Source organism: Sarcophilus harrisii, chromosome 3 (assembly GCF_902635505.1).
Source record: "Sarcophilus harrisii chromosome 3, mSarHar1.11, whole genome shotgun sequence".
Lineage (NCBI taxonomy): Eukaryota > Metazoa > Chordata > Mammalia > Dasyuromorphia > Dasyuridae > Sarcophilus > Sarcophilus harrisii.
This window is the reverse complement of record NC_045428.1, coordinates 28912942-28925202: the sequence shown is the minus strand read 5'-3', so window position 1 is coordinate 28925202 and position 12261 is coordinate 28912942. Positions and strand designations below refer to the sequence as shown.

Sequence of the window (12261 nt, the reverse complement as noted above, 5' to 3'; positions counted from 1 at the left end):
GTGATGTGGGTAGACTCCTCTGTGATGAGTCGCCCCAATTTTCTCATGTCTTCCTGGTACAAATGTCTGAGAGATGTACTCAAAGGGAACATCTCTCAACAGAAATGGGTTTTCTTTTCCCTCTCTTCCCATCCGCCATCACCATATTACTACTTTTGGAGAAAAAAGTTCTAGAACATATTTGTTAGACCAATCAAAGAAGATTGAGGGCAATCTTTCTGGCAAAATCCTTGCATATAAAAACTTTTTAGAGGTTCTCCTAACTCTTTCCTAAGCTTCAGTTCCATATCACCAATTGTCTACTTCATATTTTGATTTGGATTTCCCATCATGTTGAAAAAAATCCTTATCTTCCCAAATCCCTTCCTCCAAACTTCCATATTTCTGACAAGGCAACCACCATCCTTCCAGTCTCCCAGATTTTTATCCCCATCATTATCCTTATTTCCTCACTCACCTGGATCTCAGCTATATAATCGATGACCAGATTCTGGCTTTCCTTTCTCTACAACTCTTTACATCCTTCCCCATTCCACTGATCATAGTCACGCTAGTTCATGGCCCATTACTTCTTACTTCTGTTGTAATATCCTTCTAATTTGTTGCCTTTCTTCAAGTTTCTTTTCATTGTAATCTATCCTCCACTCAGCTGCCAAAGTGATTTTCCAGAAGCTCATGTCTGCCCATGTCGCTTTCCTATTCAACAAACTCAAGCATCTCTGAGACAAAAATATATGTTTCCAACTGGCTGTTTAAAACCTTCACAACCTGATTCTCCAACCTAATTTTCTAGCTTTTATTCTACTTTCTACTCTCTACAATCTAGTCACACTCACTATCGTCTTCATTCATGACCCTTCCGTCTCCTATGTCCATACCTCTACATTGGCCCTCCCCCATGTCTAGGATATACTCCCTTTTGCCTCCTTCTGCCTCATAACATCTCTTTCTTCCTTCAGGTCTAAGATCATTATTTATTTTCTACATGTAGCCTTTCAATGGTCTCTCCCTCATAATGCAAGGGCAATATTTTCTGGATGTACTTTTATACATACATGTTCTTTCTCCTGGAAGAATGGAAGTTCCTTGAGGACAGGAATTATTTTTGTTTTCATATAGCCAGCATCCAATATAGTGCCTGATATACAATAGACAATAAATGCTTGTTGATTGAGTGAAGGTTTCTAATCCATTCCAGTCTGACAGTCAGGCTGACTGACATCTCGAAAACAAAAACAAAGAACATACAAAATTCTTATTGTCCCTCAAAACTGCTGGATCCTGAGGTCCCTTATTAAACTACAAATTCTTTGAAGGGTACAGATCTTATCCTATTCATCCTTACCTTTCACACAGTAGATCCTTAGGAACAGTTTGAATGATGGATGGTTAAATAGATAAATGAAATGAATGAATGACTCTGGCCATGGGCAAAAGAAGAAGAAAAAAAGCTTCACAGCCAGAGCAACTGCTATAGCAAAGGAGTTATCTGAAGTCTAAGTTTATATTGTTAAATGCTTCTAAGAGAACATGGATGGGTGAGTAAGGATTCAAATAACCTGTGAATAAAATCAAATAAGCATCAAATTTAGCCTAGTTCCTTAATTTCTGAAATCTGGACATTTATATCTACTAGAACACTAGAAACCACCAGAAATAACGTTGTCAATGTGGTATGGGGACTAACAAAAGTGTTGTCTAAAGTCTTTTGCAGATCTCCAGCACAAACCCCTACTTGTCGACCTTACAGTAGAAGAAGGTCAAAGATTAAAGGTTATTTTTGGATCACACACTGGTTTCCATGTGATCGACGTAGATTCGGGAAACTCTTACGATATCTACATCCCATCCCATGTAAGTTCATAGAATATTTGTGTTCATGGTCATGTGACAGCTTCACTGAATGCTGAAGAGGTGTTTTTTTTTTTTTACAAATTATCGCTCAGAAGCTTTCCTATTTCTATTATGCTTCTTTCTGATATTTTAATACATATTGACAAATCACTGAAATACAGTATTTTTTATTTAAATTCCGTGTGGCAACTGAATTGGTAGCATGTAAGCTCCTTAGGACAGAAAATGTATTTCATTTTGTTATATTTTGTTATTGTCCCCATTATCAGTGGAGTACCTTGCACGTAGCTTAATAAATACTTGTTGGATTGGATCTTTGGAAACCCATCTTTGTAACTGCTTGAAGATGGTGCTGGCACCTGAGGGATTGTTCCGTGATAGAAAGTATTCAATAAACTTAATGTGGCATCTTTGGAACCATAGATAGAAATAGGCACAAGAAATTCCCTTCAAGAGCACAGGAGTTATTGATACTACTAATATAAAGTGTTTCTCTATTTTAAGAAAAACCTTGTCTCAATTATATCTGGTTGCTCTCTTTGGTCCGTTGTTGAATGAGTTTATTCTAAAGATAGCTAGATTGATTACAGTTTGGTAATCAGATTATGCCTTTTGTGCAGTCCAATAGCAAATATATTGTGATCATATCCCAGCTCTACTTTAGTTAGCCCTGTAGTTTTCACAATATGTTTAGATAGAGGATAAGGGCTGCATTGTGATTTTATTTGGGTGGAGAACTTCTGAAATAGGAATTCATACCATGAATGCAGATCAGCGCCTTTTCAAGGACTCGATAGTAACCTTAGCGAATTGCCCAAAGCAATGAGAGATTAAGCACCTTGCCATGTATCAGAACTCAAGTTTTCTGATTACATGGAGATGTCTCTATCCACCCTCCCAAGGTGCCTTGGATATTGTAGAAAGAATGATTTCTGAGCATATACATTCTGGTCCAAAGAGTCTTCAGTCAGCCTCTGTGATCTCGTGCTACTATCCGATACTACCTATCTTCTCAAGAAGTAATTTTTTTTTTACTCTTTTTCAATAGAAAAAGCTTTTCTTTCCTAAGAGTTGACAACTTGATGGTTGGATTGGGTTAAATGTAAGAAATTTTTGTCTTCATAGATAAAGCTAAAAACTGACAAAGAAAATGATAGTGACTGTTTCGTTGGGATCTTTGGGATGATTTCTCCTCTGAAGCCTTTAGTTTTCTCCATGTAATTATAGTCTTTTCTTTAAATTCTAGATTCAGGGTAATATCACTCCTCATGCTATTGTCATCTTACCTAAAACGGATGGAATGGAAATGCTCGTTTGCTATGAGGATGAGGGGGTGTACGTGAATACCTACGGCCGGATCACTAAAGATGTGGTGCTCCAGTGGGGAGAAATGCCCACCTCTGTGGGTAGGTTAACCCTTCCTTTTCTCCTTCAACAGTTACACCCCCAAATTGACACGAAAGTCAAGAAAAGTGAAACAACCATTTGAGTCCACAAAACAGTCTGTGAAATTACACTTGTAAGACCCGCTTTGTATGTGTATGTCAAATTGTATGTTTGTGGTTTAAATGTGAACAGATACTGTAAGTTATTGCCCATCTAATGTTTTTAATGCAGTTTTGGAAATTCCTTTTGACAGCCTACATTCATTCCAATCAAATAATGGGCTGGGGAGAGAAAGCTATTGAGATCCGTTCAGTGGAAACAGGACATTTGGATGGAGTATTTATGCATAAGCGAGCTCAAAGGTTAAAGTTTCTATGTGAAAGAAATGATAAGGTAAATCCGTTTCAACATTTGCATTAGTGTTTGCATTTTAAGAGACTACCAGGTATCTGTGAAACCTTCCTTTTCCTTTACAACCTCAATTTAGTCAGATTAGGTTTAAGCAATGTAATTTAATCCATGTGAATGACTAGATATATAATATATACACCCATATCCATGCGACATACAAGTAGCATTTTTAGAAAGTTTTGTAGGTCAAATGATCATCAGCAATAAAAAAAAAACATACTTGGCATGAAATACATTTGGATTCCTACTCAATGCAGATTAGAACAGTTAGCCTAACACTGATAAATGTATAGTAGCCAGTTTTGTATTTCTGTGTGTACATTTTTAAAAAAGAAACTCACTAACAGGACTTGACCTAGCATATGGCTTTTTTGACCACTAAATGTAAAAAAAAAAAAAAAAAAAAAAAATCCTATACACTTTAAGCAAGACCAGTTTTGATTCACTCATATCCTAGAAGCACATTCACATTCAAAAATGAATAAAAATTTGATTAATGGCATAGGCCATATCATTCTAACAAGGCTTTTTTGAAGTAACACACGAGGAAAAAACTCTGCAGCTGGAAATTGCCTAATCATTAATGATCAGTAATTACCAAGCACTTTTCTGAAGCAGGACTACCTTTACCTTACCCCTCCTTAGGGTAAGCAAAGGTTTACTATCAACTGAGCTGTTAACCTTCTTTAATTAGTAGCCACTATTACCTACCCTAAAACCATTCCTGAAATGCTTTCCCAAATAACAACTGATGGAGGAAAGAATTCAGTGAGGTAAACAGAGAGTCCTATTAGCCATACAGCCACCCCAAATCCAGCATGGCCTCAGCTTAAGCTTTGGGGTGCACCTCTGGACTGAACCAGATCCTGAATATCTGTACTGGTTTGGAGTGGCTCAGAAAGGCACTTCTGGTGTTTCTCACTAAGGCACGTTCAAGGTTCAAACCTGCTCTAGGAGAAACCCAAACACCTAGCAAAGACTCAGAACCAACTCAAGCTCTTTGTGCCTCTTTAATCGCTGGATGAGCTAGACTTGAGCCAGGCTTCTAGTGAGCTCTTGCAATCTGACCAAGCAGATCCTTGTGATTGGTCCAAGATAGGTCCACATCTTTAGGATTTGATTGACACCATACCAGCCATTCGGGCTTTGGGGTATGGAAGCCAGGCATCTCCTACGAGACACATACAACTTAGACTCCCAGAATTGTATTCTATGATATTCTACAAAAATATATGCCTAATAATGTGAGGGAATTTAGTGCAGCCATGGACAGTACCCTCCCTGATTCCAGTGCTTTGGAGAAGCCAGCTACTGCTGTCTTTAGTATGAGAGGAACTTTATAAAAAGTCCATATATGGGCTAAGGGCACTTGTTTGCTGGTACAAGGAATTCATTGAAATTCAGCTCAGGCTGGTAGAAACCAAAACATCTTTCCCACAATAAAATAGGTTGGCAGCCTCCTGCCAACATGTCCTTATCCCAGATAACACCTAGTATACCAAGATCCACTGAAAAGCCAGGCTTTGATTCTTGGCTACCCTAATTTTTAATTTTCTTAATGTGTAGCTCAACATTATCAAATTCCTCATTAAAGCAATACAGAATTGGAGAGTCTGAGTCTAGAATTCCCACACAGCAAACAAGCACTCCTCATAACTTTTTGAAAGTCTAAAGCCTCCTATAGATGGAGATTTTAAAGGTCCATCATTAAAAAAGAGAGCCTCTTGAGTGCCAATCACTTGGCCTAAAAATGATGATAATGATGATGATAAACATGATGATAAACCTATGAAGGCAGAAGCATTTCTATCCTGCACTGTATCACATGGCACTTTATAAACACTCATCACAGAGTCTTAAAAACTGATCCATAATAACAAAGACAAAACATATAAGAGGAAAGTGAATGGACGGTTGAAAAGGAGAAAATTAAAAGGTCGTGTGATTGAACTAACTCTTTTTTAATTTCAAACAGGTATTTTTTGCATCCGTGCGATCTGGAGGAAGTAGCCAAGTGTTTTTCATGACCCTCAACAGAAATTCCATGATGAACTGGTAGCAGATGAACACTTGGCCCTTGTCATCATGATGTTGTTTCTCTATTAAAAGAACATGACACGTGTGGACTTATGCCAGTCTAGAGGCAGATACAGAAGGCTTGGTTGAACACACTGCTTTCCCCTTCCTCCACTCCCACCTTTCCCTCCCCTTCTCACACCCTGTTCTCCCACTAAATACAGTCCATCTTTCATTGTTGCAGCCTGTTTGAGAAAGAGAGAGTGAAAAGAGGCAGGAATTTCTCGGAGAGCCCCAAGAATGCCATACTGTCTCTGAACAGGGACAGACCATGAGCACTTTAGCGCTGGGGATGTAAACATTGTGTGGTCTTTTCTTCTACTGTGTTACAGTGGGTTATGACTCTTTGCTTTAAAAAAATTTTATTGGTCCCTTACTTTATACAAACAGGGAAGGAAACGGTATTGAGAAAAATGAATCTTCTTTGGATTCTGTCTGCCTGTTAGCATTAAGTAAGCAGAATGTTGTAAAATTACCAATTTTGAATGGTGAGAGACAGCACAAATAATGTACCTTATCTCTCTCCTCTGAAGGCCATAACTGTATAGCTGGGTAATTTTAGCAATCTTTTGCCTTCACCAACCTAAAGGTTGCTTTTTGACAGCAACTAGTTAATGAATTTTTAAAAAGAGAAGAAAAATACTAGTTTTCCCCTCTTTTGGGAAATAGATTTTAAATGGCTAAACTACTAGCCTTAGACTAATAAATCAACTACCATTTTTGTCAGTCTGTCAGTCCATATTTTCATATGGACCTTACATAATGGTGCGTGTTGATGGGGTAGTAGTGCCATATGATTGAGTTGGCTCTGGAGATGGAGGGAATCTTTAGCACATCTTTTTCCCACAGCTTGATTATGCAACAGGTTAGGGCAAAAGACCAGGAGGGCTAACGGGTTTCAGAAAAAGGAAGAAGAGTTTTGAATTAAAAATGCTATGAGATTTACAAGAATGCACAAATCCTCTTGGGCTACGAGCTCACCGGACTTTGGTTGATGTACCCCAATCCTGCCGGGGAAATTGAGGTGTGGGTGACAACTTGGTTATGGTCTACCCCATCTCTTTCTTCTGTGGGTGCCACTTTCTAGAGATGAAAACTGTGACTTTAACAAGCAAACAAACAAAAATAAAGTAAAAGCTTCTGAGCTGCCTATAATCTCTCTGGGTTGGTGAGAAAAAAAAAAAAAAAAAGACAACCTGAGAAAAAGCAGGCATCATTAGGCCCAGAAGTTACAGAACTTGGAAGCAGGGTTTTGGCCACAATTCTGAGACCCTAAATCACTTTACCTTCCTCTAAATTACCCAACATACAGTGAACAACATCTGTGCAGAAATATGTATGTATTTAGTTCAGGTTGAATTGTGTCCTTATAAACTTACTCAAATGATTTCAATTTTTATGTGAGTGTCTCGGATTTTTTGGTTTGTTTGTTTACTAGCTACAAGCATGGCTGCCTGTGGTCTCAAGGTGTTGCATAACGATACCTGTGTTGCGCTTCCTGTTTTAACCTACCTCGTTTTGTTTGTTTCTGTTTTGCTGTTCATCACAGCAGTGTTATCTCCAGGAGACATATAGAGAGCTCAATTGGCAATCTCAGGTGTATTTCATCATTTAAAAAAACAAAACAAAACAAAACAGTAGTTGATCAAATTTGAAAAAAAAAGAAATCAGTGGCATTTGTTCCCAAGATATCATAACAGTTATAGTAATGGATTGCTGGATCTATTATTCTAATGATTTTGCTTAAAATAAATGAGTGGCTGGATGAGCTGTTAATGGCAACAAAATACAAATTAGAGATTCAGTGGCACTGCACTTTGACAACTGGGGTGGGGTGGTAAAAGGAGTAGGGAAATATTCATGTTCCATTTTGAAATAACTCTGAAGGGCCAAGGTGGCTAAATCATTTACCTTTGGTTTGAAGCAGGTAGCAGAAAGAAATTGATCCAAGGACCCTCTCTGATTGATCATGGAGGTGTCTCCATTGGGGTTTCCAAAATCAGTGCAATTTTCCAATCCTCATTTGGACTGCTCTCACTGGTCCATTGCAACAAATTCAGCAATAACTTTTCTGATTGAACTTGGCAACTACTCTAACTGTTAGACACTGTTGTGAAGAAGGAACAATAATCTCGGTCTTGACACTGGCTAGGATTGCCACCAGCTCTTTATATTGCTGCTGTGTATTTTAAATCAGAGGCTTCTTGAATTATGTTGCAAATGGATATATATTTTTTTTCCTAAGCGACAAGTTCGGAACTCACAGCTTTAAATGATTTTTTTATTGTGGGTCTTTGGGTACAGTTAAGAAATAAAAGGGAATCATTGTGTTTAAACATAAGGTAGTTTGTGAATGTATTTTTTCAAACCTAGATTCATTGAAACAGAACCATGAGAAAATTATTCATGCAGTCGTGTTTACAGTATGTACATGAACATAAAATAGGACCTGAGCATTTCTGGTGCCAACAACAATAAAACACACGAGTTCAACATTGAACCATGACTATTATATTTTTGTACTGAGACTTTTTCCTTCAGCAACCTCGATGAAGCACTTAGGATGCGCAAGGCAGTGTTATTTATGAGTGCTGGGCTTTCCACTGGGTACTAACTGTAAGCAAGTCCCTAGACTCTCAGATCCCCACCAAGTATGTCCTTTCTCCCACCCTTCAGTCATTTAAAGAATTTTCATGGATCCCGTGCTCATTTAGACAATCAAAAATTCATCTTCTTCCATCAGAACTGAGAGGCCCTGGGACCTGCCTCGCTAAAGAATGTCTCTTTTTTTTCTTTCTTTCTTTTTTATTTTTGTGTTTTTGAGACCAAGGCCTCTCTATTGGACTCAGACTGGGTGAGTACACTCACAGGTCAGATCCCATTGCAGATCTGCATGGAAGCTTTGATTTATTTTCTTTCCCACCTGGGCTGTGTTGCCCCTTCCCAGCAGCACCCTGGTGCCCTTGAAGATATCTCAAGATTTGTCCTTTGTGACTTTTTTTAAAGACTGGTTCTCCCTATCTGGTCCAGGCTGGAGAATTCAGCAGGGACTGATCTTGGTTGGCAACTCCAAGCAGCCTGGTGGCCAATCTCCATGAAACATCACATGGGTCCAAACTCAGTGTGGACAATTTAGCCAGTTTAAGGTAGATCAAAACTCTTGAACTTAAAACAATTCGCCAGCTTTGTCCTTCCCAGTACCAGTGATTACAAGCATGCCCTACCATACTCTATACCCTAATGTTTCTTGATTTGTTGGTTTTTGAAGATGCTCTTAAATTAACACCTCAAAAAAAAATATTGTTTTTCTTGCCACCTTGGTGGTTTGTTTATAAAACTAATTTTCTTTCGATATATAAAAAGAATAGTTGGATTTTTTTTTAAGTAGCAGAAAGATTCTGAAAACATGTTATATCTCTTACTCCTGGCTGTCCAGTCAAAAGGCACTAAGATGTCCCATGATCCCCTGTCAGGATGTGATACAAGGCATTGTTGCACTGAGGGCCCAGGTGACTTCTACGGTCCCGTCCGAATCACGGATATTAGGCTTTGAGACTTTCTGGTACCATTCCAGATGCTGACATCATTCAGTTCATTGCAACTGCCTGTACACAGCCCGCTGGCCATGAGGACATAATCAAATGGTTGGATCATAACTGGCACTAAGGTGGCTGACAGGAATACTTTTCTTATGCAAGGACTAGATTTTTCTGGGACTGACAGCATTTTTCAAAACTATTTTTTAATACCTTAGTTTTATACATCGAAGCCACATCCCTACCTCCTCTTAACAATTTTAAAAAAAAAAAAAAAGTAAAGCAAAACCTATTAGGAAAGTGGCTTGTCACACTCATAGTTATAATCAGAGATCCTGAGTTTAAATTCAGGCTCTGACAGCTGTTGATGAATTTGGATGAGTCACTTAACTTCCCTAGGCCTCATTTTCCCCATCTGTAAAATGAGGCTGGGCTAGATGAACTTTCAGGTCCCTTCTAAATCTAAGATCTTCTAAGCTTATGAAGCTTCAAATACAGTTGGAGGTAGAGAGTCTCCAAGAATTATTTTCTTGGGAGAATGTATTCTTTGTAGGTTTGGGAAATTCTCAAAAAGGACCCAAATCTGTTTGTTGCACAAGATTTCTATGAGGAATAACACTGAAAACCTCAAGAGTCTTTTCGAGTACTCAGACCACCCATAAGCTCATTTTCCAGGATCACTCCCCAACAAATTTGAAATTAACAACTTATGATAAAAGAAGAATCTAAATTCCAGCTTACCAAGACCACCAATGGTTTTCCATCTGCTCCTGTGACTTGTCCATGATTCCCTCTCTTCCATCAATGATTTGGTGTCTCTTGGTTCTTTGTGTGTATTAGATGGGAAATAAGAGATAAAAGTTTCATGTTAGGCGGTCACCATTGTGTTTTTGTTTCTTGGCTCCACAAAGTAATGTGGCTATGGTCTGACCTCCCATTCTGTGAAGTTCCTAAGGGATTCAGTATGGCTGCTTTTCCCATCCTGTATACCAGTTATTGTCACTCCATTTCCAGTGTGTGGGATATCTTGTGTTAACGGTGTTCTGCCCTTGAGAGTCTGTTTTTAAAGGCATCCTTTGCATATGTGCTAATTGCTTTCAAATTTATGTGAGATGTGTTGTGTTGCTTTAAAAGAGAGCAAGCCACAATTACCAATTAATCAGGAGAATGTAATTGGGTTTTTGCTACTGGAAACATACATGATAAATTCACAGCAAGCTTGTGATGTTTCAAAACAAACTCTCCTGCTCTCTTCCAAAAGCCTTTAGATGTATTATGTAGTCTGCAAGAATGGTCAATAACTCTGAATTACCAGCTCCTTTATAGCTTTTTCTTGAAAAGATTATTTTCTGACCAAACCAAAAGGAAAAAAAAAAATCATTCCCTGAGGCTGGATCTGTGCTAGGGAAATAATGATTACTTCAAACTCTTGACATTCTCAATTGATTGCTTTCACTTTGAGATTTGGAGGTATCTCTCGGAAATGCTAATCCACTCTGGCCAAGTAGGCAATGGGTCATCAAGGATTCAAAAATAAGTTGCTTTTTTTCAGACCTTGTGCATAAAAATTAATCAGATTCACATACACACGCACATGCAAATACATTAGCAAGAGTAAAACATGGAAAAATTTAATGTTCAAAAATAACCATTTAAAAAGAAAATATAATTTTCTAGTCTGCTGCATTCTTATATTATCTTTCAAAAGAGGGCCATATTATCAGATATCCATGTTTGTGCAAGCTGAATTTGATGTTTTGGTCCAGATTTATGATTTTATTGTTTTGAGGGCACTTCGAGTAAGGAGATTCCCGCTGATAAATGTATAATAGCAACAATTTTGCAGCTTCTAATCTTAGAATTGTTTGGGATCCCCAAACAATTGTGTCATTTGCCCAGAGAATCCCAGCTAGTATATGTGAGAGGAAGGACCTGTTCCCAGGTCTTACTAATTTTAGGACACAGCAAATAAAGAGATAGCTCCGGAATCAGTAAGACCTAGGAAAATTTTGCAATTATTAATTGATCCAAGCCTGCTACTATGACTCCTGGTGTACCATTGGGTACTTAGCAGAAGTACCCAAGTCCTAATTATAATAACTGACATTTAGGTAGCATTTTTATAGTTTACAAAGACTTTTATTCACATTTTCTAATTTAATCCTCAAATCTCTGTGAGGAAAATACTACATATGTTATTGGCTTCATTTCACAAAGAAGGAAACTTATTTGCCCACAATCACAAAAGAAGGAGGAGTGGAAGGCAGGACTATACTCCAAGCTCTCTCATATCCAGCATTTTTATCCACTGTGCTCTTGACTGATGTGTTCTAATTAATTAGGTATAAAGTATTTTTACCAAAAACCTCAATCAATCCACATCCCATTATCAGACAAATTTGACCCATGAGCTATATCTTGGATGCCTTGATTTTATTCACTGCTAAATTTGAATGCAATGACAGAATTCAAGGGAATTTGTCCATAGATTCAAGTAGTTGTCATAGCATTAAACAGGACTAGACCATGATTTTAATATAAGAACTTTATTTTTCTAGGTCTGCCTAATACCAGAAAGGATGGAGAGGCACTTAAAGATAGTAATAATTGCTTTAAAATGTTTGACCTCTAAATTTTAAGCGCATTTAAGCCCATTTAAATTCTGACCAAAATCTAAGACTGTGTGTCTATAAGAAGTCAAACATTTTTACTTCACCTGATAATTTTAACCAAGAATACAAATTTCCCTAAAAGTCCAGATGTTCAACATTCTATCAAAAGCCTAAGTTTAACAAAGTGCCTGGCATGTTGGCTTATTACTGATTGATAAATTGATTAGTTGGCTTATTGAATTAACGAGTGGGGGTATTTTTCAAATAAGGAATATGAATCTAATGGTTTTCTGAAGGTTAAACAACTATACATTGAAGGTGAGCTTGAATTCATGATAATAAATCAAATTTTGTACATAGCATTTCTACAAGTGAATTAATTCTCC

The 12261-nt window shown here is 37.8% G+C and overlaps 1 protein-coding gene across 9 annotated transcripts in view; it reads left to right on the top strand.

The window, feature by feature from the left end:
* The window catches only part of TNIK (TRAF2 and NCK interacting kinase), a 401978-nt gene extending 393751 nt beyond the window's left edge, over positions 1–8227 (top strand). For all 9 annotated transcript variants that reach the window (XM_031957654.1, XM_031957660.1, XM_031957659.1 and 6 more), the window contains 4 exons: positions 1705–1854; positions 3101–3260; positions 3494–3633; positions 5627–8227. In XM_031957654.1, coding sequence (XP_031813514.1) covers positions 1705–1854; positions 3101–3260; positions 3494–3633; positions 5627–5710 — 534 coding nt within the window. In that variant the 3' untranslated portion in view covers positions 5711–8227. The remainder of the gene's footprint in view (positions 1–1704; positions 1855–3100; positions 3261–3493; positions 3634–5626) is intronic.
* Positions 8228–12261: the final 4034 nt, after the last annotated feature.